At 57.4% G+C, this 25,874-nt stretch overlaps 2 protein-coding genes across 4 annotated transcripts in view; both read right to left on the bottom strand.

Moving 5' to 3' along the window:
- Window positions 1–322: 322 nt before the first annotated feature.
- On the bottom strand, window positions 323–8,761 carry HHATL (hedgehog acyltransferase like). Its single transcript, XM_062200113.1, has 12 exons — window positions 8,541–8,761; window positions 6,833–6,951; window positions 6,431–6,498; window positions 5,869–5,982; window positions 5,568–5,762; window positions 4,972–5,181; window positions 4,356–4,527; window positions 3,920–4,064; window positions 3,791–3,826; window positions 1,248–1,449; window positions 690–831; window positions 323–483 (listed from the first exon to the last, which is right to left on the bottom strand). Exons 2-12 carry the CDS (start codon window positions 6,936–6,938, stop codon window positions 359–361), a joined length of 1,515 nt encoding a protein of 504 aa, XP_062056097.1. The 5' UTR covers window positions 6,939–6,951; window positions 8,541–8,761; the 3' UTR covers window positions 323–358.
- Window positions 8,762–9,936: 1,175 nt separating this feature from the next.
- Window positions 9,937–25,874, bottom strand: part of CCDC13 (coiled-coil domain containing 13) — a 48,161-nt gene continuing 32,223 nt past the window's right edge. For 2 of the 3 annotated variants that reach the window (XM_062200623.1, XM_062200622.1), the window contains 4 exons: window positions 24,272–24,394; window positions 16,918–17,054; window positions 14,920–14,996; window positions 9,937–14,408 (listed from right to left, as the gene is read on the bottom strand). In XM_062200623.1, the coding sequence (XP_062056607.1) occupies window positions 14,172–14,408; window positions 14,920–14,996; window positions 16,918–17,054; window positions 24,272–24,394 (574 nt within the window). In that variant the 3' untranslated portion in view covers window positions 9,937–14,171. Of the gene's footprint in view, window positions 14,409–14,881; window positions 14,997–16,917; window positions 17,055–24,271; window positions 24,395–25,874 lie in introns of all 3 variants that reach the window. The other variant, XM_062200624.1, reaches the window with a different exon arrangement.

Below are 25,874 nucleotides of genomic sequence, written 5' to 3'. Positions count from 1 at the left end.
AGCAGTGAGGGTGCTTCTCCTTCATGAAGAATAAAAGAGCCAGCAGTTCAGAGTCTGGAAGGGGGTGGGGGTGGGGCTCCTGATCCTGAGTCAGTCACCAGGGTGGTGGGGGTGGGGCGGGCAACGAAGGACTTCAAGGTTCTGCTGTTGTGTTACCATGGCTGGTGGCCTCTGCCCTCCGGTGTCCCCTCCACACTCTGTAGGGGGCCCTAGGACCTCCAGCTCCCGTGTACCGTGGACAGAGAACCAGGAGACTGCTGGGGGAAGGGCAGGGAGCAGCCACTGTGGTAGAAAAATTCTTTATTCTCTCGGTCCCCCCCGTCTAGCTGAGCGGAGCCTGGCCCTCGCCCCCTCCCACCTACTCCGGCTTCTCTTTGTCCTGGCTCTGCTCCTCCTCCAGGGCCAGGGTTCGCTCGCGCTCCTTCACCAGCTGGACACCACAGTAGGTGACAAACAAGATGGCCAGCGTGGTCTGGGGGAACCCTGTGTGGGGGAGGCGGCGGTCACCAGTGTCCTGAGCGGCAATGCAGCCTCCATGACACGTCTCTTCCCACCCCTCCCCCGATGTGGCTCCGCCTCCCTGCTGAGTCCCTGGTCATGGGGACAGGGTATGGGGACCTTTAAGGAGGTCACAGTCCGTGGGGTGGGAAACCCAGCACGTTTGGGGTCTCTGTACTTTAGTCTCTCACCTGTGAGTAGCAGGCGCCGGGTGACCAGCTCTGTGAACTCCAGGCTGTTCAGGCTCACAAGGTTATACATGATGATGGCCCAGAAGTTCATGGCCCCAAAGATGGCCCGGACCCGACGGGACATCTGCTCCGACAGACGGGCCTGCCCAGTCCAGGGGGTACAGGGGGTGGAGCAAGAGGCCCAAAGGAAAGTGGACACAGTTGGTCAGTGGCCTTGTCCACATGGCCACTGAAGTCCAGGGGATATACCTGGGTCTCTGGGAGTCCCGGGCCCCCTCTCCATTATTGTTAAACTTGGGGAAACTGAGGCCAGGAAGAGGATGAGGCTCAGTTGACACCGCTTAGGCCCGAGCATGTTGGGCCTGACCCATGGAGGTAGGGAGGACCAGATTCCTACAGGGCAAGCCATTTCCCTGACAGCCAGGAGAGGAGCAGTGAGAACGTTCTGGACTGGGGGCCAAGTGTGGTAGGCAACTACAGAAAGCAGCAGGGCCGCACCTTCCATGACCCAGGCCAGGCCAGCCCAGCCCAGCCCAGCCCGAGGCCATCCCAGCTCACCTCGATTCCTGCCAGAGGCCTCTGCTCTGCCAGCTTCTGCACCCAGAGCTCAAAGTTGAGGCCAAAGCAGTTCAGGAATGACCACAGGTAGACGATGTCACAAGGCCCAAGCCACAGAGTGGTGATGGCAAATGTGGCCACCGAGGCTCCCAGCTCTGGGATCACCGCAGAGTGCTCCCCGCCAATGTGGTCATACACATACCTGCAGGAGGAGTGGGAGCGGGGGCCTATGGGTGTCGGGGGCAGGGTAGGACCAGAAAGGCAGAGGGCACCCCCAGAGAGGCACCCCTCGTGCTGTCACTCTGGGGACATTCAGCAATCCTGTCACTGGCTGGCCGCTCCTCCTCTTCCTCTACCCAACTTCACATTGTGGAGGGTTTGGCCTCAGACCTTGTATCTTCTCTGGCAATGCTCTTTTGCTCCCCAAGTGATGTCATCCAGACCCAAAGCCCCAAGTACTGTCTCTATGCCAATGATCTCCAGTTTCTCTCCTGAGTCCTACGTCCAGTGGTGTCCCGATATTGAGTGACTTATTCCCCCAACCCTGCCCAAAACCATGCCCTCTCTGGTGCAGCCGAAGGTATCACCACCCATTCAGTTGCCCAAGCTGTAAGCCGTGGCGCCATCTTGGATTGTCAGTTTCGCTTGTCAGCCACATCCAAGCCAGCAAACTGTATTGGCTCCTCTCTGTCCTGACCACTGCCCACCACCTTCACCATCACCCCAGCCCAGGAAATCATCTCATTGCAAGAGCCTCTCATGTGCTCTGCCCTACAGTCCCTTCTCTACATAGCAGCCAGAGGGGCCTTTTAAGGGTGTAGTTCTTCTGGTCACATCACTTCCATGATGCAACCCTCCCCCCAGTAGCTCCCCGTTACAATTAGAATACATTGTCCTTTTCACTGTGGCTAGAAGCTCCCATCCTCAGACCCCAGCAAAAGAGGCTTCCACCACCTTCGGTTCCATCACCCTGTCTTAAGTCACTGATGCTTGTTTACCTGTTCATGGCCTCCTTCTCCCCCACTAGGCTGTAAGCTCCATGAGTGCAGGGTCTTTGCCATGCTCAGTGCACCATGCCTGGCACACACTGGGTACTCAATAAACACTGGTTTCGTGACTTCAGTGGGAGATCTGCTGAGTGACTGGCTTCACTGTTCCATGACCATTTCCCGTGGCTTCTCCACACCACCTCAGCTACCTCCTCCCATGGCCACACCCTGACTTCCTCACCCCTTGAAATTCAACTCTTGCTCAGTGCCCCCCGGCCCCCTAGCTTCAGTTCTTCAGCCCCATGGGTCTTGTGATCCCTGCAAAAGCACCACCCTCTACAACAGGCTTAATTCTGATGAGTCATCATTTATAAATAACCTCAAAGCCCTGCCTCCTCCTTTCTCCTCCTCTTCCCCCCGGCCCTCACCTGTGCCCAAGCAGCTAAGCCCCAAGGGGGAAACTCTCACATCTTCACCTGCCGAAGTCCACGAACCCACTGCCTCCAACCCTACTTGGGCTCCCGGCCAGGTTGCTCTGCTCAGCTTCTTTCCCCACATGGCACAGTGGCTGCAGCCTGCTTCGTTCCTTTGAGTTTGAGTGGCACAGATGCTGCCTCCCGCCATGCCCCTAACCCCGCATCTCCCAGCTGATGACCTGGCTCTCTGCTTCGAGCGGCTTCCTCACCTGTCCGCACAGACCGGCCTTCTTTTGTGTCCACACTGACTTCTTCCCCCTCCTCCTCCTCCGGAATCCAGGCTTCTGCCTGGAACCAGGTGCTCTCACCTCTCTGCCTCCTCGGGGACTCCCTTCATGAGTCGTCCCTAGTCCTGCATCGCCACCATCTGCTGAATGACGCCCTCGGCTCAGCACCAAGTGCACCCCAAGCCCCCTTTCCCCTTTCAGCTGCTCCTCTGTCTTCCCCCCGTAATCCCTCCGTTTCCCTCCACACCTCAGCGGCCTCGCCTCCCCAGCGAAATGTTCAACACCCACATGGCACCAAGCCTGACCGCAGCCTCCATCTGCCGCCGTTGTCCCCTCCACGCCTGGATGGTCTTCTCTTGGCTTCCCGGGTATCAGATGGCCTTGACCCTAGCTGTGCTCTGACCACTCCATCCACCCCTTCTGCTGGCTTTTCCTTCTCCCTCCAACCAGAATCCTTGCAGACCCAGTCTTGGCCACCCCTGTGGTCCTTGTTCTACTCTCTCCTTAGAATGTATATACTCCCATGGCCTCAAGACCACCCACTGGCACTCAGGATGCTCAGGTTCCTCTGACCCCAGGCCCTCCCTGAATCTCCACCAGAGTGATTCCCAGGTTCCAAGTGGACATCTCGAACCCGGCCCCGCTCTGGAAACCACCCCTCCTTACCTGCTGTATCTCTCTCCCCTCACCCAAGTCTTCCCCCTGGAGCTCTGCCATGACCCCCTCACTACCCTCCTTGCTTCCTCCGGCTGAGGAGTGAATTCTAGAACTGCAGAGCCATCTCTGGCACCGCCCCACTCAGACAGCTGGCAGGAAGGCTGGGACCCTCCCCACAGCCACCCCCGACTCACTTGCAAAGCCAGTCGTTGATGCCCCGGTCGAAATGCCTGTTGGGGAGAGCAGGTGGGTGTGAATCCCTAGGCCCAGGGGTGGCAGGGATCCCCCGGGGCAAGCCCCCCACCTGGCCCACAGGGACTCACGTTTCCCCGAAGACGTAGAGAGCAGTGATGCACTTGGGAGGCTGTGGCGGGTCCAGGTGGTCCAGACGTGCCACGGTGTTGACGACGCCAAAAAGGACAGCTGACTTCACCCAGTCGTACACGAGGTTCGAGTAGGCCAGGCCGGCTGGGGACAGGGCGCTGTCACTGCCTGGCTTGCATCATTGTGGCCTTCCCACCCCAACCCCCAAACCCTGGGAATGTGCTGAGGAGTCCTGGTCCTGCAGGGACTCCATGGAGACCCTGTCTGACCCCATCTTGGTTGTGGAGATCAGCTGTGACTGGTGAAGGGGGGAAGGATGTGAGACAAAGCCACACCCCTAGAATAAGTCCCTCCCCCCGCACCTTGCCAGGTGATGTGGGATACAGTGGGAGTGCAGCAGTCTTTCTGTCCCCATCCCTGCTCTGAGGGACCCACCTAGGGCGCTGTCTGAGAGGCGGTTGGCAAACTTGAGGTCATTGGGGATGGTGAGGATGTAGAAGAAGTGGAAAAAGATGTCCACAGCCACGATGGCCACCACGCTGAGGCCCGCCTGGACCTGGATGCGCCACAGCTCGCCCTCAGGCCTCACGGGCTCCACCTGGTTCACCTGGTTGGCGGGGGTGGGGTAGAGGATGAGATGCCAGAGGCAGACTGGGCTGTTGGAGCCCTGTCTGAGTGGGGAGTGACTACCTGCCCCGGGGTGGGAGGAGATACTGCTTCATCCAAGAGTCCAGCCTGAAGGTGGAGGTATAGGTCCTAGAAGAGGTCCAGAGCTAGGGGAGACCCCTTTTGTCTTGAGAGCCCTGTTTGAGTGGGAGGGGAGTATCTATGGCCTGGGAGTCCTGTCTGAGGGAGGAGCCATGTCTCTGCCCTCTGATTCCTGTCTGACAGTGAACATGGGGTGGGAGGGGAGACCTGATGTCACCCTGGTGTCATGCTGAGGATGGGGTCCAGTCTGCCAGGGTGGGGGGTTTCCACCTGAGCAGGAGCCCTTGTGTGAAAAGGGAGAGTCAGGCAGCTCCGTTCTGGGAGCCCACAGGGTGTCCCTCACCTGGGCGTGGAAGCGGTCGAAGGTCATGATGGGCCCGAAGAAGAAGAAGGGCAGGTAGAAGTTGTACTTGAGCAGGTCGGCCAGGGAGTAGCGGCGCTCAGGGTGGGCGCAGCTCTCCAGCGCAAAGCTGGTGCAGCGCAGTACTGTGAAGCCGCTGCCCCCGTGAAACAGCACCTCTTGAAGATCAAAAGTGCCTGTTACAAACCCGCTCTGGAGGGGAAAGAACAGGCCAGCCGCTCACCAGGGCGCCTCCTATCTGGGAAGAGTGCCCCCGCCCCCCCCCCCAGCTTCCCACAGGGGTCCAGCCTGCTCCTCCCTTCTTCTCTCCCAGAGCCGGTTAACATCAGCCATTGCTCCACCCCAGCTTTGCGACAGAGCAGGGGACAAACTGGATAGGTCCCCCGTGCAGGTGACCATCTGTGGGCAGGGCATTCTCAAAGGCTTCAAGATGGCTCAGGTGACGGTGTGAGAGTTCCCCTCTTGGGACAAGTGAAGGATGCATGTGGGGACACTTGGGAGGCAAGGGCTTTGGATGATGTGAGAGATTTGGGGTTCTCTCCCAGTACCCTCCACCCTTGCAGTGCCCCAGTACACACCTGCCAAGAGATTAGAGGGTCCACCTTGAAGGAGGCCAGGCTGGCCAGGCCAAGGCCGAGACAGAGCCAAGGCTGGCCCAACAGTGAGGCCACATAGAGGCCCACGCAGTGGCCCAGCAGCAGCAGCAGGTACCAAGGGCCCATTGTGCCCAACACGGCCAGGACCCCGTAAACAGCATACATCCAGGAGCGGAGCTGTGGGTGGGGAGAAGGTTTCAGTTTACCCGTCCATGCAAATAGGGGGTGTGGGGTGGGGCCCCTGGATGGTTCAGGAGGAGCTGGGCCTCACAAATGAGCTCACCTGGGGGGCAACCATGGTGCAGAGTTTAGCAAAGAGCACGTGTCCCGAGAGGGCAAAGACGATGACGTTGCGGAAGGAGGTGAACCACATCACCCACTCGAAGTCAGCCACATCCTGGGGGCGTCCAAGTCAGGTTAGGGTGGAGGAGGGGCAGGAAGGGCTGGCACTTGGGCCGGTCAGAGCCCCAGCACCTTCCTAGCCCTCGCATCCCCCCTTCTCATGGGTTCGACAAGAACAGTGGCTACAGGTCCCCACACTGGGGAGTACCCCAGGCTGATAGGTGGAGAGGAACAAGGGCAGGCAGGTGGGCTTCCCTGCCCCTCGGCTCAGCACGTCTGCCTGATGGTCCTCACTCCTGCTTTATTCCACCCGATGAAAATCTGGACTGAAGGGAGCCCAATTCCTAAAAGAGCAGAGCCTGGGCAGCTTTGATGTCCCCAGAGGACATGCGAGGGGCCAGTGGGGCAGCTGAGGCACAAGCCAGAGAGTGTCTGGGATAGTGGGTAATGGGGAGGATTTAGGAGCGGAGAGGTGTGCCGGTGTCAGGCCATGGGGGACCTACCATCTTGCGGCCAATGTACTCCCAGCCGGGTCGCACAGACTCCCGGAAGGCCTTCCTGTGAGCCCCATCTGAGAACACAGCATGACCTCAGGGAGGGGCCCTCTACACCCCCTCCCCTCCTGCCCCCAGGCACAAGGCCGGCTGCCCTCACTCAGGCAAGGGGCAGTGAGTCTGGATGGGTCTCGTCCTGCCTCTGCTTCTCCCTGAGTCTCACGGTGTGTCTGGGATTAGGTGTGAGTAAGCATGTGTGTGCGTGTGCATGTGTGGCGTGTGTGTGTGCATGTATGGCCCTGTTCACGTCTCTGTCAGTGTCTCTGCTTCTTGGTGTCCCTGAACTGCACCTTCCCAGGCCCCTAGGGGAAGGAAGTTCCCGCCCCGTGCCCCCGGGGGCCCAGCTGTTACCTTGTGAAGCATCAAGGAGACCTCTGCCCGCGTAGGCCAGGGCGCCACTCACCACCAGGGAGTAGAGACCCAGCTCCGCTGCTGGCAATGCTGTCTTGACACCCATAGCCTGGAAGGGGCTGGGGGAGACACACTGGGTGAGGGCACTGCAGCCTCCAGCGCTGCCTAGCCCCACCTCATGGCCCCCACTCTGAAGAGACTGCTCCACCTGCCCCTGGGGGACCTTGTGCCCCCCACTCCTCCAGGCCACCCCCACCACCACTGCCCCATCCCAATTGCTGCCCTGCTACCTGACACTGAAGGCTCTTGAAAGCAGTCTTCACTTGCACCTGCCTTGCTCATCCTCATTGACGTCACACTTTCAGAGGGGCTGGCCCCCTACCTCTGCTGCACCGGCTCCTGCCCAGGCTCCCATGACCCCCATATGGAGAAACCTGATTTGTTACCTCCGTCGGGGTTCTTACACCCCTCAGCGAGCCTCCTTCAGCTCTGAGCCCTTCTCTCGCTCCTCCCCAAGCTGCTTTTCCTGTCCTGAGACCCTGGAGGCTCCCCAGGTCCCCACTGTAGCACCGAGGCCACATCTGTCTCACTTAGCTTCTCACTGTCCTCCATTTCCTCACAAGCCCCCGAGCCCCAGCCTGCCTCATTCCTGGCCCCTGTCTATGTCCCAGACCACACTGTGTATTCAGGCCCTGAAGCCGGCTGGAGGCTATGCTATTTGAGGAGGTGTCCTGGAGTGGCGGGAGTGGGGCCAGGCAGGGCCAGGCGGGGCAGCTGGAGGGTGCTGGCTGCTGTCCAAGGTGCTGATGGGTATCAGGCCCGGGGGGAGCTCAGCTACTCCCTCCCACAGGGCCTTGCTTGTTCCCAGGAGTCCTGCTAGGCCACTCCGGGTCCTCAGCTAGCACCGATGCCCTTACCACTCTGCTCTAGCGTGGCTTAAGATCTTTCTTAGGGACTCACAGGGACAGACAGACCGGGGCATTTGGGAGGGATGTGTCTAGGTGCCTTCTTGGGCTGGGCTGAGCCAAGAGGTGGCTGGTGTGTCTCCCACCTTAGGTCCTGTCCCAAATGTCCCTTGCAAGTCCTACGGCCCACTGGCCCAGGAACCCAACATTCTCCCAGTATAGGACTGGTTGGTCATGGGCCAGAGAGGGGTAGGAGCTGGTCACCACCCCAGAGCAAGCCTGGGACAGGATCCCGTCTGCCTCCCTTCAGGTGCAGTGGTCCCAAGGAGCCCCTCTGAAGTCTCAGATGGGAAAGGGCATCTCTACCCCTGCCCAGGCCAGGGGGCTACCAGCCTGAGGGCTACGATACCTCCTCACCAGCCAGGTGGGGGTAGGGAGGCCCCGGGGATCAGGTTAATGGAGCAGGAGCTTGAAACCGGAGCACGGCAAAGAGCCCGCGAAAGAGCTTTGTCAGCTGCCTCCCACTCGCCACTTTCCAATTTTAGCTCCCTATGGCCGGCGCAGGGTGTCCCCAGCGAGGCCTCCGTGAGGAGCCAGCCCCCAGCTTGGGGCCTCTCCTGATGGACCCTCAGACCTGGCCGGCCGACAGATGCAGGGGCACCCCTCTTCCCTGGTCCTGCCTACCTCAGGTGCCCCTGGGGTAAGGCACACTCTGGGGCCCGTGATCTGGGACGAGGGGCCTGGTGTGGGCTCCGCAGATCTCCAGGCCCCCCGGAGTGGCTGCATCTCCAGCCGGCACTGACCTTGAGGAGGCTGCGAGGGACCCTGGCACACTGCCCACCTCAGGCTCTGGGGTCCTGTGTCCGACCGTGAGTCCGTCCCGACCGGCTGAGCTCTGGGGCCACGGTGGGGTGTGTCCAGCCCTGGGGTCCCCACCCCCTCGAGACGATGAGCGGTGAGTGGTGACAGCAGGAGGAGGGGGGAGGAGGGCAGGGAGGAGGTGGCCTTCCTGGAGTGGAGCTGAGCTGTGTGGAGCGGAGCCGAGCGCTGCAGGGAGCGCTGCTGGCCGCAGGGAGCCGCAGGGAGGATGGGGGGGGGGGGAGGCTGGGGAAAGGGAGGGGACGATGGCATAGGCTCAGGCAGGGACACCTGGGCCTCACCTCACCAGCCTCCCCTGGCGCTTAAAGAGCCTGTCCCTCTCTCTCACGGCTAGGCAGGACTCCCCTCTTCCAGGAAGACTTCCTGGTGGTCCTGTCAGCCACTCTAGGTTTATAAGCTGTGCCCTGGCACATGTCGCATGCCCACAAACGCATGCATCCTGCCCGTCTGGCTCTGGGCTCCAGCCCCTACCTCTACAGGTGCCCTAAGGGCCCTGCCCTGGTCCTTTTCATCTATCCCGGCCAGCTCGGCTTCTGTACCTGGGGAGGCCTGACTTGCCTGGTGGGACTGGAATTGGAGTGGCCTTGGGACTGGAGGGCCCGCCCCCCAGGCCTGCTCCATGGGATGTTGTCCTGATTGGGGGGAGGTACCAGGAGGGTACTTGGCAAGGCTTGTGGATCCTTGAGGGACCGGTGTCCTCTCAGTGGCAGAGTGGAGGCAAACAGGAAGACAGAAATGTCCCTGACCACCTGGGGCTTTGGGGAATAGGGCAGAGCTCCCACTTTGGGAACCTAAGAGGGCACAATGTCCTGAGGACCCTCCCTCCCAGAGGTCAGGAACCTCTTCTAGGTTCCCTTCGGGGAAAGACCCTCCTGAGTCTGGGCAAGCAGTATGTGCTTCTGCCACAGCTCTGGGTCCCGTCCATGGATGTGCTTGGGGAGAGGTGGGAGGAGGAGACCCTGTAGCCTGCCACAGGACAGCTCCTGGCACCCCTGCAGATCCCAAAGCCCCACCCTGGGTTCAGCTGAGGATGGGGGAGGAAGTGCTGCTTCCAGGACCTGGGCAAGACCTGGGAAGGGGACAGGATTGGCCCCTGGGCAGTGCACTTCCTCCCAACTATGAGACCTGCTGGCCCGGAGGCAGCAGCAAGGACACCTAATGCACACACTCCAAATGACGGACACAGAGGCCGGTGGCCCTGAGAAGCATGAACAGCAGTGTCGGCCTGGGTTAGGGCTGTGGTCGGGCTCCTGGGCTTTAGAGGCCAGCATCAGGGAAGGCACCCGAGCCACTGGGGGGTTAGGGAGGGCTTCCTGGAGGGGGAGGTCTTGGAGTCGATGTTTGTTCGGCTGTTGGAGGAAGTTCATCATAGCAGCCGGGGTGTACATGGTTAACTCTTTAATGTTACCACAATGCACAGTGAGTGTTCCCGTCCTCCTCGTCTGGCAGAAGAGGCAACTGAGGCACAAGCGGTGAAGTAGCTGGGTCAGGTGGGCGAGAACCCAGCTCACCCACAGCAGGTGCAGGCTGAGACCAGCCCGTGCTGGCTGTCATGAGGCTCAGGGCAGCAGGCAGTGTGGTTCAGCCTAGGTTAAGGGCACAGATTCAGCCAACTGACCTGAGCCAGAGCTCCGCCGGGCTGGTGTGATCCACTTCTCGGAGTCCCAGATCCTCATCTGTGAAATGGACGTACTGCCAGCCCCGGCCTCACTGAGTTCCTGGAGGGACTTGGTGACTCACTACAGGACAAGGGCCTGGCTCACGGAATTGTGCAGCAAGGCTGACCCTGACCTTGACTCCAGCGGTCCGGAGGCGGGACACACTGCAGGGATGTTCCCCCCGTGGCCCCTGAACAGCGGGGCCTGCAGGGGTTCCCACATCTGCCAAGGGCAATAGGGCTTGGGGGGGTCCCAGCCCGAGACTACGGCACCCCGTGGAAGGGGTGTCAGGGGGGGAAGGCATCTGGCACAGCCAGCCCACACAGCAAGAAGCTGGCTGGGCTCAGATAAGCCCAAGGTTGGGGTCAACTTCCCAAATGCCACAAAACCCACCGGGGAAAGCCGGGGAAGGGCATGGAAGGGAGCGGCGCCCATTCTCTTAAACCTCAGGTCCTTCCTCATATTTTACTTTTTAATTGTTTGTGCCTCAAAGTAAACTCTGGAAAAGTATCCTGTGTGTGTGTGTGCGATTGTGTGTTGTACTGGTTGGTGTGTGGGGTCTGTGTGAATGTGCTGTTGTGTAGCTGTGATTGTGATGTGTTGTACTGGTTTGTACAAGGGTCTGCATGTATGTATGGTTGTGACATGTGTGTGTGCTATGTGCTATCAGGCTCCGTGTACAGGGTGCTTGGTGTCCATGCAGGCCTCAGGGACTGGGCCAGAGGTCATGTGTGGAACACACCTGCAGAGAAAGGTAGGCGGAGACTTCTTTGTGCTGGGGACTGACTGTGAGCTCACTGGTGGATGTGGGAGGCCCAGAGGAGCTGGGAGGGGCCTGGTGGTAATGGAATGTGTTGGAGTCGACCTGAGCCCCTTGGGGACAGTGGCCAAACCACACTCACAGCTCAACCAGGTCTCACTTGTCAGTGCTGCAACCTGAGCACCCAGACCTGTAGCACCTGCGCAGGGTGTGACCAGGGAGAGGCCACTCCACCACCTGCCTCTTTACTTGTCCCCGCCCCTTGACCTTCCACAGGTCCTACACCTCCCCTCCTCCCCCACTGCCCTGTGGCTCTGGACAGGCCCTTGGTCTTCTTATCCAGCCCCCCTGCCTGCAGGAGTGGGAGGGCATCCTCCGAGTGCTGGGAACAGGGAGGGCTGGGTAGGGGAGACCATGGGCACAGCCTGCATGGACCAGGCTGCTCTACACTCTGCCTGGCCTGCTTAGATCCCTTAGGGTTCTAGTCCTCCCTTGTCAACCCCTCCTTCTCCTGGGTTCTCCTGGACCTCGTAGAGACGTGGACACATGGGTCCCCAACAGCCTCCTCCCCACCCAGATCTGGGGCCCTGGAGGTGGCTCTGTGGTGCGGCAGCCTGTCCCTGTCTCCTTCCTCCAGCCCTCGGCCCCACCATGGTCCCCTGTTCCCCAGATCTGTCTGACCAGGCTGGGAGCTCCCTGAAAAGAGGGAGAGAGTCAGATTCATCCCCAGGTCTGTCTCCCTGGCCAGGCTGGGAGTTCCTAGAGATTAGAGGCCAAACTGCCTCTTTGGCACCACCGTAGCTGTGGCAGAGGAGCTGCTCAAAGAAGTACTTGTGGAACCAATAGAGGGGATGCGGAGTGCTAACATTTATTGAGTGCTTGCTGTGTGCCAGCAGCTGCTCCAAGCACTTGGCACTCCTGAACTCAATGAAACCTGAAGAAGGTTCTAATAAGGGAATGCAGCCGACTGGGTCTAACCAAGCCTGAGGGCCGGGGGCAGGTGCTCACATATACAACCGGGCCCACAGGCACAGCTCCACAAAACAGCCCTCAAGGTTGCCTGCAGATTCTGTAAACTGAAACACTCGTCCCTGTGCCCGTGGCTGGCCTAAGCAAGGGCTGAGCGCCCAGGCTGCTTTGTGTAAGATGCTTGGACCAGGGTTACGGTGCTCACATCCACACCCAATGCCCCACCCCTGCTTACACCGATCCTGCCTCCTTGGTGTGGGATGCAGTTGGTCCAGGGACACAGTGAACAGCAAGCGAACGGTTAGCTGAACGCCTTCGGGTTCTTCTTGGACACCCGTGGACAGCCCTCTGAGGGAGGTCTCTTACTGCCCCCAGTGTGTGGACTGAGCATGTGGAGGCTCCGTAATTGCCCAAGGCCACGTGCTGGTGAGTGGGGAAGGAGATCTGTTCGAGGCACCTGCACAGACTCCGCGACCTGATGCTCCCTCTGCACATGGCCCTGGCCCTGGCCCTGAGCCAGGGAGGGCGACAGAACCAGTCCGGAGTGGTCAGGGTGTGGGTCTGCATTTCTGAGGTGACCCTGTGGACAATGCCTGCTTCTCACTCCCAGGGAATCCACTGGGGATCAGAACCTGCAGCCCACACTCAAGTCAGCCTCTGGGGCTCCTCAGCTCCTGTAGAAAGTGCTGAATCACTCTGCCTGATGGTCAGACTGCATTTGGACTGTCACACCCCACCCCACCCCCAAGCACAGGCCGCCTCACTCCTCTCTGGCTCCCTGCTTGGCCTGTTCCCCTCACCAGGAACTGAAGATTAAACCCTCTCTTCCTGGAGCCCTGAGAACCCATCAGAATGGCCCCCTCTGCTGCGGGGCCTCCAGATCGGGGTCACCAGGCAGGGTCAAGGCTCCTGTGTGTGTGTTGGGGGGAGTAGGGTCAGCACGGGGTCCCCCACCACTGGAGAAAGGCCTGAACAGACAGAATCCCAGGAGGCTGTCACAGTATGTTCACCCGCATGTGTGTGTGTCCATGCGTGACAGTGTGTGCCCACACCCATAACTGAGCATACTCGTGTCTGCTGTATGCACCCGCATGTGTGTGTGTCCATGCGTGACAGTGTGTGCCCACACCCATAACTGAGCATACTCGTGTCTGCTGTGTGCACCCGCATGTGTGTGTGTCCATGCGTGGCAGTGTGTGCCCACACCCATAACTGAGCATACTCGTGTCTGCTGTGTGCACCTGTGTGGAGGTGATGCGAGTGCACAGGCACAGTTGCTCGCTCCTGAACTGAGGTGCTTGTGTGTGGCTGCATCTCCACGGGGGCCTGTGTGTGCACCTGTGGGGCCAGGGTGGGTGGCTATGGGTGATCGTCCTTGGGGGTACCCCTGACCGGCACTGCAGCCACAGGGTTGGGGGGGGACTGAACAGTCACCGAGAGGACTGGGAACTCCCAATAGCAGCCCTCCCAGCCTACCATGCGAGGGAGGAACACTGAAACACTGCCATACGAGGGAGCACCTGGAACCCCTGCCCAAAGCTTCAGCCCAGCGCCACCTCTGCCCTCTGCCACCAGCACCCACCAGCCACAGCCCCTTGGGGATAGGCAATGCCTCATGCAGCAGATGTCCTGCAGTGGGGCCAGCATGACTGTCCCGAGTGATGTGCTCCACTGCTCCCAGAGCAGGGTGGCAGCCCCCTGGGTTAGGAGCGCACTAGACACGGCCAGGCTTCCACAGCAGACACTCACTCACCGGGAGCTGCGCTGAGGGCAGAAACGGGAATTATTACAAGTCCAAGGTCTGCACCCAAGGAGCAGGCCGGCCAGGTGGCAGAGGGCTTGACACTCAGTCTGTGAGGCTGGGCATGGCCACGGGCTTAGCTGGGGCAGGTGTGGAGTATGCACTGGTGAGGGGGACAGTTGGGCTGGGTGGCCTGGGGCCTGCGCCCAGCCTGGCGCAATGAAGGCTCTCCTACATGGGTGGAGTCATGTGGGCCTAGGGGGGACCCAGGACCCAGGACCCTTCTGGGAGAAGTGGCTGAGCTGGGTGCCCAGGGCTGGCTTCCTGGCGTGGATGGAGCCCTTACACTGAGCCTCGTCCTGGTCAGCTGGGCTGATGCTGGGCCACCAGCCTAGTGCTTGTCCACCTTCTGGGAGAAGTGGCTAAGCTAGGCGCCTGGGGTTGGCGTCCTGGCAGGGACACTGAGCCCGTCTTGCTCGGCTGGGCTGACGATGGGCCGCCAGCCTAGTGCTTGTCCACCTTCTGCTGCCGCAGGGCCTGCAAGAAGACCCCTTTCACCTGGCCCAGGGTCTCGTGGTACATGCGGAAGTCCTCCTCCTTTCCCCGCAGGGCACTGCCCAGGGCAGCCTTCAGCATTTCGTTCTCCTCCTCCTGGATGGCCAGCCTGGACCGTGCGGAGACAGGGCTCAGTGTAGCTCCTGCTGGCAGCCACGTGGGTGGGGATTCTGTCTGGCCCACCCCCTCCTCCCACGGATGCTTGGGGGATACCGTGTGGGAGTCCTCTCTGGGCTCACCCACAGCCCTGGGCCTGGCACCCAGCAGCTCCCAGTGATGTCAGCTGCTCCAAGGATGTCCCAAGGATGAGCAGAGGTTCCCCCTTCCCCTTGCTGACCTTGACTGCAAAAGGGTTGACCAAGTGCCACAAGTGCGGTCAGCAGCCCATGTTCAATGAAAGGCCTCTTGGGACCACAGTTACAGCAGGGTCCTGGGCCCCTCTGCCCTCTGAATGCCTAGATCCCAGGACCCCCTGGCATCAGCCTTATGGGCAAACAGAAGTCAAGGTGCAGGAGGGAAGGGTGCTGTGCCTCTGCCCATCCGAGTGCCCCCACCCTCTTAGGAAGGAGGGGCAGGGAGCACCTGGTGGTCAGCTCCTCCATCTGGGATTCCACAGGCACCTGGGAGAGCTGGGCCAAGGGTGGGTCCTTCTTCTCGCTTCCTGTCGAGTTTTGCCTGGTGCTGGAGGTTGGCCGACCTGTGGGGCAGCAGCAGGCACTTTGTGTGATGAGGCCACAGCTCTGTGCAGTGTCCTCCTTCCCCTCCCCACTTGCTCACTTCCTGCTCCTCCACTTGGTGAACCATGGCACCTCCTCAAGGGGGTAGGGCGAGGGCCGCCTCCCTCCAGAAGCCCTCCCCGGTGCCTGCTCTGCATTCTCCCAAGCATGGCTTTGGCCTCTGCTCCAGCCCTGGCTCTGTCTGCTCTGTTCCGAGGTGGCCTCTCGCCTCACTGTCTCCACCTTCACAACCTCCAAGTTCCAGGAAATTTGTTTCTACCGAGAGAAGCCGGTTGGCCTGAAGTCTGGCCTGCAGGCTGAGTCCCTGTCTAGGCCATCACCGCCCCTGATGCCCTTGTACCACTGGGTCCAATCACCAGTCCCCAGCCCGGGGGGACCCAGAAAAGAAGACAAAGCCCGGCTGGCGGGGAGTTTGAGCTACATCTTGGTGTCAGGAAACCTCTGTGCCAAAACGGCCCTCGGTGGTGGTGCAGTGGCCAGGAGGAAACCCCCAGAAGCAGCAGACCTGGTTGTCAGGCCCCTGCTCAGCCATCAGCCTCTCGGAGCTGGTCTCCTCTCCGCACATCGAGGGCCGCACCTGCTGCCTCTAGAGCACTGGAGGCCTGAACACGGCCATCCCTGCCTCCAGCCTCAGGCAAGCCCTCCGCCAAGCTGCCACCACAGTGCCCTTACGCTGGCTCTTCCCTCAGAGACTGCCCCCCCACCCCAATCTGCTCAGGTGTCCACTGTGGGGCACTGAATTAGGCTGGGGGCTGGGGGAGGGTGGTGTTGTGCCATAGCACAGGTGGCAGAGCCACACGGACACTGTCTCTCAGGCAGGTGCCCCCACCGCCCAGGCAGGAGCAGGGGGATTTTCCTGCCATGGCTTAGCTCTTCTGGGTTGGAGGTGAGTGAGCCTAGAGAACCTGTTCCCAAGGGCCCAAGGGGGCCCACAGGGCTAAACCTGGGGTCTCCTCCCCACCTGGACCCCCAGAAAGCCCCTGGAGTCCTGGGAGTGAGCAGGGGCACTGAGGGCCCTGGTGCCCTAGTGCTGGTATGTCCCTCGGTACTGTCCCAACTCAGGGAACAGGGGCCTGAGTGTCCTCGGCTGGGGGTTGCTGGGGAGTTGAGAGACAGTGCAGGGCCAAACGGTCATTCCTCCATCCAGAGCCTGCAGGGGTGGGGCTGGGCACCTCACAGGGAGGGAGGGAGGCCTAGGTGCTCCGTGCTGCCATCTTCCTCCCTGGGCTCCAGCTATCCCAGGAATGCCTCTGGCGCTGGGATCCCGCATTGGCAGCTCACCCCAGCCCATGAGGTGCTGAGGCCGCAGGTCTGCAGCATACACCTGTGCACTGCGGTTTTAGATGGATGGATCGCTCAGCTAAGGACGGGGTCCCCAACTGCAGCTCCGATGGCTGCCTGTGCTCTGTGCCAGGGGCTGGTCAGTGGGGCAGGGGCTGAGGGGACACGTGTTCCCCTAAAAGGTATGGAGCAGCCGTCTTAAGGCCACGAGGTGGAGGCACTGTGGGGAGGATGGCGGGGCCACAAGACAGAGGAGCGCGGGTTGGGGGTCCCCAGCCCACGAGGACTTTAGCCCTGCTTAGATGAGCCAGGCCACTGTGGGAGGCAAAAGCAGACTTGCTCTCTCATTTCAGCCACTGGTCCCAGACCCGCTCTCCTGAGGATCTGAGGGCTGGGGGCTGGGGTGGGGCACAGGAGGGGGTGGCTGAGGGCATTCAGGGCCCCCTAGATCTGACTGGGAGGCAGGGGGAAGAGGTGAGGGGTGGGCAGGCCCCTCCCTGATGGGAGCTCCACTTCCCGAGCTTCCCTCCAAGAGGCCCAATGGTGCAGGGAGGGGCCCCTCCATCAGCAGCAGGGCCGGCCCGGGGCCCTGGCCCCTACCTGTCCTGCCCTTGGGGACCGCCCTCCCTGGCTCCAGGCGCAGCTTCTCCAGATGTTGCTCCAGCAGCACAGTGCGCAGCCGCTCCCCCTGCAGCTTCCTCTCAGACTCCAGGAGCTTGCTGTTGCTCTCTTCCACCCTGGGGACAGAGAGCGGGGGTGAGGGCTGCCTCACCCTTGGCCGGCAGGGGCAGCCCCGCCCCCACCTGCTCAGGTTGGGTGGACAGGTGGGCACATCCCCCGTGGGTGGCGATGGGACAGGTCCTTCTCTAGTTCCATTGCAGTCACACCACGCGTGCTTTCAGAAACCTAACAGTGCCCCCTGCACCCCACAAGGCGTCAGACGAAAACCTCGGCAGCTGCCCCCAAGCCCCACCACTCCCAGTCCCTGCTGTCCGGAACCAGCTATTAGGATGCTTTTCGTTGTTCTCTTTGAATATTCACTGCCATCTTTCTACAGACGCTTATGCGGCGATGTTTTGTTGGTTTTTTCCTCTTCTAAGGCTTAAATATAATCTTTTGATTTCCTGTCATGCAACATGAGAATTTAGTTTTATTTTAGCAAAGCACTCTCTCCTGCCAAGCAGAATTGCCTCTACTCGTTCTGGCTGAATCGATTTGCGAGGGCGTCTCTGCCATTGCAGCTGCAGCAAACAACCACAGATTCAGCAGCGGGGAACAATGCAGAGCTATTCTCTCACTGACCCGCAGGTCAGGGGGTCTGGCAGGCTCTCTGGTTTCTCTGCTCCGGGTTCCACGAGCCAAACGCAAGGTGTCAGCTGACTTGGGCTCTTATCTGGAGGTTCTGGGGGCCAGGCTGCTCCCAGGCCCATTGCGGGTTTTGCAGAACCCAGTGTGAGGTAGTGGAAGGACCGGCCCCTGTTTCTGGGGGGCTGTTGGTCAGCTCCTGGTGTCTTACCTTCAAAGCCAGCTGGAGACCCTGAGCATGCTTTGAGTCTCTCTGACCTCTTACACGGCATCTCTCTGAAAAACCCCACATGGAGAAATTTCTCTGCTTTTAAGGGATCAAGTGATTAGATTGGGCCCACCCCCTAATCCAGGATAATCTTCCTATTTTAGGGTCCATAACAAGAACTGTATCTGCAAAACCCCTTTTTGCTGTGTGCCCTAAAGCACCCACAGGTGCAACAGCAGGGAACAAGGGACATGGCACCCAGTCCTGTCCACCCCAGCGCGGGTATTAGGAGGACTATTCAGAGCTGGGACGCGGAGTACATGAACGACGGCATTTACTTCCTTAATAAACGATGTGCTTCTCCAGGAGTGGTGGCTACTTTTACGTTTAGTATTTTCCCTCTGATATGCCTGTCACAAGTTCATGGAAGACCCTGTATTGGGTTATTTCCCCTGTAGGTTTGTTTGCCCCTACTGGGGCTTGGCTCACAGCCTTCCAGTGGCTCTCGATGGCATGTCAGACCTCTGTGATACTCTACAGGCTCAGCAGACGACCAGGGCCCCCTAGGAATGGCCCCACAGGGATACACACACACCTGCCCATCAGAGGGGCAGCGCTGAAGCTTACAGTGTGGGAGGGAGTGGTCTTTCCATCTTGGTGAAGGGTAAAAAAAAAATGGCAAACCTTGAACTGTATACTAACACAGTCTACAGCTACTAGCACCACATGCTTAAGCATGTCCCTCCAGTAAAATGGTCCCTGGCGAAACTCTAATCAGAGATCCTGAAGATAAAGTATGGGGATTACTCCAGCAACCTAAGTAAAAATAACCCAAAAATGGCAGCTGCCAGTGAAATGACAGGAGCCGAGGAGGGCGGGGGAAATCCAAACAGGACTTCAAGGGGGAGAGAGGAAGGAGGGGAAAAGCAGTAATTTGAAAATAATAACATTTCCCTGACCTCAAAAACAAGGTCAGAGTTTTTCAGATGAACAGCACTCACTGGGCACACATGAGCACCAAGGATGCCCGGCGAGGCCCAGCTGGGAGACAGACCCCACAGCCCAGGATAAAGCAGAGCACCTCACAGCAACACAGCCGGCACCATTCTGGAGGGTGTTTGTGCACAGCTACTGTGTTAAGGCACTGCATACTCATCATTTCACTTACTACTCTGAGCAACCGGGAAGACGGGCTGTGTCATGTCAGGAACAGAAGGAAACTCTGAAGTATAAAACAGGTTGTCAAAGATCTCCCTCTGAGGTATCCTTTTGTAATAGCCTTTATAATGGACCAGCATATGTGTTAGAAAAGAAAAAAAGAAAAACAACAACAAAAAAAGAGCAACTCCACCTCCAAAAAAGACAACTGGCCACAATAGGTTCTTGAGAAAGTTCTACCCAACCTCCAAGGAATTGGACATTCCTAAAAACAGACAGGAGTCTGATTTCACAGTTAATGATAAGGTAAAGTGTGTGCAGTTTCCTACTGCTACGTAGCAAGTTACCAAAGACTTAGTAGCTTACACTAGAAAGCATTTCCAGAAAATACAGGCTGATCATTCTTAATCTGATAATCCAAAATCTGAAATGCTCCAATTATGAAACTTTTGGGCCACGGACTTGACACCGCAAGTGGAAAACTGCACACGACGCAACTTTGTTTCAGGCACAAATTTCTTTAAAATATTGTATAAAATTATCTTCAGGTTATGTGTATATGAAGCATAGATGCATTTCATGTCTAGACTTGTGCCCCATCCTCAAGACATATCATTATGTCTGTGCCAATTTTCACAAAAACTGAAATTCAAAACACTTCTGGTCTCAAGCATTTCAACCTGAACAAGTATGAAGAACTCCTGAAACCCAACAGCATAAGGATCAACAACCCAATTGAAAAGGAGACAAAAGATCTGTATTTCTCCCAAGAAGATACCCAAATGGCCAATAAGCACATGAAGAAGTGCTGAGCATCACCAGTCATTGGGAAAAGGTACATCCAGACCACCGTGTGAGATCACCTCAAACCTCCTAGAACGTCTATACACGAAAACAGGGGAAATGTTAACACATGTTGGTGAGAACCGCTGGACGCTGCTGGTGGGATCAGAAAACAATGAGGCCATGGTGGGAAACAGTTTGGTGGAGCCTCCAAAAACTAACCGTAGGGTGGGCATTGGGTGCAGTGGTTAAGACGACTGCTCGGGATGCCCATGTCCCATATCAAGGGTTTGAGTCCCAGCTCCTGATGGTGAATGCCCTGGAAGGCAGCAGATGCTAACTCAAGTACTTGGGACCCTGGCACCCACACAGGAGACCTAGGTGGAGCTCTGGGCTCCTAGTTTTGGCCCAGCCCAGCCCTGGCTATGGTGGGTATTGGAGGAGTGAGCCAGCAGATGGAAGATCTGTTTGTCTGTGTGTTGCAGCCAATTGGGGAGTGAACCAGCAGATGAAACACTGCTCTCTCTCTCTCTCTCTGACTCTCCTTCTCTCTCTGTGTGTAACTCTGACTTTCAAGTAAAATAAATACATCTTAAAAAAAAAAAACAACAGAAAACAATGCATACAAGGCTACTGAAAAACATGCTCCTCCTCACTTCTGGTCATAGCAAAGCAGGTGAAAACGATGAGATGCCAGTGTTCCTTTGCCAGTTTGGCAAAAATGGCAAAGATGGATAGAACTTCGGGCAGGTGAGGATACAGAGACAGGACCAATAGTTTGCACTAGTGATGGGGATATAAAATAAGCCACTTTAGGAGTGCAATTTACCATTATTTGTGAACATTTTAAATGTGTGTGTTATTTCACTCAGGCATCCCACTTTTAGGAAGTTGTGATAAACTCTCACAAAAGTGCAAATCTGTGTTTAATGTGAGTCCATATTTAAAGGGATGTGTGGGATGTATATGAGTATATACAAATACCTCTGTGTGCAGATGTGTGTGTGTGTTATTGGATGGGAAGGAACAAAACTGGGAAGTTTTAACAGTTCTTATCTATGAGGAACTGAGGATTGTAAAAGGACACTTTGTGTAGTAAGTATACACTGATAACAGGCAAACTTGGGATAGCAGAAGGCAGAGGTTTCAGCACTAACACGAGGGTAGAAGACATACACTTCTGTAACACAGCATGCACATGAGCTCTGCGTAACTCCCGAAGTCTCCCAAGAGTGCCTTGGTTGTGACAAGAGGATGAAGGTGGTGTCCACCTGCAAGCCCAGGGAAGTGGTATGGAAGCCTGCCGTCTGCCCGGGCCTTGCAGTGGGGGCAGCGGGTGGGGACAAGGGCAGCACTCGGCGTTCAGAAAAATCCTGAGCCAGTAAACTAGCATAAAGTACTTATCAGAGACCACTGGCACCCCCGAAGCTCCACAGAAACAAATGAGGGGGGCGGGCGTCGGGGCACAGGGGCTTAAGTTGCTGCTTGGGATGCCCACATTTCCTGTTGGAGTGCCTAAGTTCAAACCCTGCCCCTGCTTCAAATCCAGCCTCCTGCTAATGTGTACCCTGAAGGCAACAGGCGATGGCTCAAGGACTCAGGTCCCTGACACCTACATGGGAGAACCAGATGGAATTCTTGGCTTTGGCCTGGCCCAGCCCTGGCTGTTGTGGGCATCTGGGGAGTGAACCAGCGGATGGAAGACCTCTCTTTCTCGGTCTCTCCCTCTCTCTGCTTATTAACTCTGCCTCTCAAATAAATAAATATTTTTTAAAAAGAATATGGAAGTAAAATGTTAAAAACAGTATATATGAAAGACACAAGTGTAGAAATCAAAGTTAAAATATTCTAAACTGGGCTGCCGCTCTGGCTCAGTAGGTTAATCATCTGCCTGAGGCACCAGCATCCCATATGGGTGCCAGTTCTAGCCCCGGCTGCTCCTCTTCCAATCAGTTCTCTGTTAATGGCCAGTGACAGCAGTGAAAGATGGCCCAAGCGCTTGGGCCCCTGCGCCTGTGTGAGAGGCTTGGAGGAGGCTCCTGTCTTCAGATCAGTTCAGTCCCGGCCATTGAGGCCATTTGGAGAGCAAACGAGTAGATGGAAGATCTTCTGTTCCTCCCTCTCACTGTCTGTAACTCTACTTCTCAAATAAATAAATAAAATCTTGAAAAAAATTCTAAACTTGTTCTAGTACTCAAATTGATAATAAAGAAATCCATTGACTTTAGACTTGCTAAATTGAGTTTTTTTTTTTTTAACTTGAGTTTTATGTTAAAAGTCAAGGGTAACTCCTCAACAGAGATAGACTGTTATGACTTCCAAACTCATAGAGAAAGAAAATGAAATAAACCTCAATCAATCCAATACAAGGGAGAAGAAAGGAGAAAAGGGAGCAAAGAGCAATGATGACAGATGGATAATATTAAAGAAGGTGATCAAATATTACAAAAATGAAAAATGTTCTTACCTCCACTGCTCACAGAAATTCCCAGACTAAATTTAAAAGCAATGCCAGCCACATGGTTTTTAAACACAAGACAGAGGCAGAGACTTTTGACATGCAGGACTAACCAGACAAGGCCCTCCTGTGGTAAACAATGAAAGAAATGGAAAAAATATAGGAAGTAACTTGCTTTCAGAAAACAGACACTGGACACAAGACTCGAGAGAAGGAAACAGATGACATGAGTTCTACCACCATCCTCGCTCTCTACCTGAGGCCCTTGCTGACCGCAGCCTGGGGCCTGAGAGGAAGCCAAGCAGAGCAGGTGGCCTGCCTGGGATAGGACACGAGACTGGGGTACCAGGTAGGGGAGGGGGCTGAGGCAGCTGAGATTTGTAGGGCAGAGTAGGGGAGAGGTGCAGGTGACACAGGGAATGTCCTCCCCCTGTGCAAGACTGGGACAGGCTGCAGATAAAGCAAGGAGTCCATACTGAGGACTCCAACAAAGAAGTCCCCGCACTTCGGGACGGAATTCCAAATAGGTTGTGTGTGGCGGGGGTGGGAGTCAGGATGGGGGGCAGGTCTGAGAACAGAAGGTGCCCGGGCCTCCCTTTCTAGTTAAAGCAGCCCAGGGAGACGATACTTGGGTGGAAAAGGCAATCTGATGGACTTGGGACAGCGCCACAGAATGAACCTGAGGATCCAAACAACAAGGGTATCCGTGGACAGGGAGTGGCAGGTGTGATCCCAATCCTGCCTGGAGACGCCCCGGAAGATACCGGGTCCCCTGGAGGAGAGGCACCTGCTGAGCTGCCAGCTGGACGAGGCCATGAGGAGCAGAAGGAAGAACCAACCACCGTGCCTGAGGCTGTGAGTCTGGGATGGTTTGTCAGGCCGCATGAGTCACCCTAGGGAAATGCGAGCGAAAGCCCCAAGTGGAGGTGTGTCTGCCATTTGGTAGACTGTAGACTGGCACGATCTGTTAGGCTTCAATTACAGGGGAAAAAAAAAAAAAAGAATGCTCCTTTTCTCAGATACCTGTTTATCTGAAATCCAGATCCTTTGTATGCAACGCATGGAAAGAAAACATGGAAGCTGACCACTTCTCACTGTTTTTACCTTCCCAGCACCCAAACTCCTGCGGCAATGGTTTCCCTTTGGCAAACTTCCTGCTTCGGTCAGAGCAGCCTCACTGGTGCAAGGACTTGGGAGTAGCACAGGCCAGCTGGGCCTTCTCTCCCAGAATCCTCTGCACAAGAACTGAAAGCCACCGGGCCTGTGTCACCCCAGGAGCCACTGCTCAGGGTTCTGCCACCACGATCCCTGCATCTTCGTGTGTTCCTCTCCTGCCCTGTGTTTGGAGTCTACCAGCGCCTCACAGAACCTGCCTCCCCCAACCTCTAGCCAGAACTGGTTTCTACTGTCTGTTGTCCAAGAGCCCTGGCTGATGCATAATACGGCCCGTGACTGTGGCATCTTTCAGTGCGGAGGCCATGCGGTGGGCCACGTGTTGGCCTGGGCACCTGCAATTCTTGCCAGAAGGGTTGCTTGAGCGAGTACTGATGCATCTCAGTGGAGCTCTGTCAACAGCCCTTTGGAGAAACTGTACCTCCCAGTCCACGGCCCAGGCCACGTGCTTCTTTCCCTCCGCCCCAGGGAAGTCTCTGCTTCCCCATCAGCCCTGCTCTTAGGAATTCCAGATGTCAGTCTCACCTGTGTCTTCAAATAGCACCGAACACGGTGCCAGGCCCTCAGGGGTTTCCACTGCTGATGGGTGGATCTGAATGACTTACCTGCTCTCTCTCCTGACGCTCCCACCTAAAGGCCACATCCCACGTGACAGTCCCACTGTCACACAGGTGACATGAGTGGACATAGGATGGGACTGCTCCTTGGGACAGATCACATTGTGACAATCAAGCCCCAAGATCACAGGGCTCCAAGTCATGTCAGGCTGCCCTGGACCAACGCCTCTGGGAGCCCAGCTGGCCCCAGGCCCCAGTTCCTAGCCCATGCAGGTGCACGTGGAAGGAGCTTCCCCAGACACCATGTGTTACCGTTTCTGCAGGACGTTGACAAACTCGGTGAGCCGGTCACGCTCTACCTCTGCAGCCTGCCACAGGGCCTTGATCTCTGTCACTTGTGCCTGCCAGCCTTTTTGCTCTGGAGAGTCCGAGAACCTGGGACCAAGGTGGAGGGCAGAGGGTAGAGGTCATCTGAAGCCTGAAGACACAGACTTAGCCCTGTGGCCGTGGGAAGGACGGGAAGATGGACTTGCGAGGGTTCTGAGAGAGATGCAGAAGGAAGCACTCTTCGCTCAGCTTCCACCTCGTTCCCGGCCCAAGTGAAGTCCTTTGGCCTTGCTTAGCTGGCTCCAGAGCCAGACCCAGCCAAGCCTAGAGTTGCATTGGGCCTTCTGTCCACCCAATATAGGATGGGGTGCGGGGCTGGGATTAGACCGGCTGCTATGGAAGCTGGCTTTTGGGGGCCAGAGGTACCCAGACTCTGTGTCCCTCCCAGCCTGTCTTAGCTCTCACTGCATCTCCAGCCTTGGTACCAGGCCCAGTCCACTTTCATGGAGCCTGGACACCCGGTGAGTTTTCCCCAGCCCTGACCCAGCCCATCATCATCGCATCCTTCCTCGTCACCAGGCCTGCTGGCCAGCCCCTTGCCTGCAGACTGGGGCCAGACGGAAGGTGAGCTCTGCCCCCCAGCCCCCTGGAGCCCACACACGAGTTCTGAAGTGCTCTCTGCTGTGCCCTAGGCTTCCAGGGGGACAGCCTGGGTGACCCTGCGGAGGGGGCAGTGCACCAAGGGCTGGGCTGCAGCCTCCATGTCCAGAGGCTGACTTGCTCTGTGGTCTTGGACAGATCTCTCCCCGTCTAGGGCCCCAGGTCTCCCTCTGAAAGCTAAGGGGGCTGGGTGAGGTGGGTCCTGAGGACTGCAGACTTCGGCTCGCTCTGGCTCCTCATATGCTCTGAGGCCTTGCTGCTCAAAGCCTGGTCTCTGAGTCAGTGGCTGGGCATCACTGTGAACCTTGTTAGAAACGCAGAAGAATCAGAGCCTGCAACCAACCTCGCAGGGCCCTAGGCCATTTGTGTGCGGGCTGCAGTCGCCTCCACAATTCTCAGCTGTGGGGAGAGGGGGAGCAGCAGGAAGGGGGCTGACTCCCTCCCCCACCGGAATCCCAGGCACCCCATTGGGGTCACCTGAAGGTAGTGGGTTCAGTCTGTGCCTCCTAATGGATTCATGAGGGGGTCTTCAAAAAGTTCATGGAAAATGCATATTATGAAAAACCTATGAATGGATTTAAAAATTTTTTTGCAGAAAAATAAACTTATCATTCCATTCCATTTTCCCAAACTTTCTGACATCTCCTATATGCTCTATGATCACTCTTGTTGCTTGAACTTCTATTCTGTCACCAATAAAGGGGACATAAGGTCCACAAAGCAAGGGCCCACACGTGGCTGAGCTCAGCCACTACTTGTGCGCTGTGTAAGAAATAAGCTGGCGATGGGGCCAGCGCTGTGGCTCAGTGGGTTAACACCCTGCCCTGAAGCGCAGGCATCCCAGAAGGGCGCCAGTTCTAGTCCCGGCTGCTCCACTTCCGATCCAGCTCTCTGCTATGGCCTGGGGAAGCAGTAGAAGATGACCCAA

The sequence above is a fragment of the Lepus europaeus genome, chromosome 9, assembly GCF_033115175.1.
Source record: "Lepus europaeus isolate LE1 chromosome 9, mLepTim1.pri, whole genome shotgun sequence".
NCBI lineage: Eukaryota > Metazoa > Chordata > Mammalia > Lagomorpha > Leporidae > Lepus > Lepus europaeus.
This window is presented reverse-complemented; position numbering and strand designations above follow the sequence as displayed.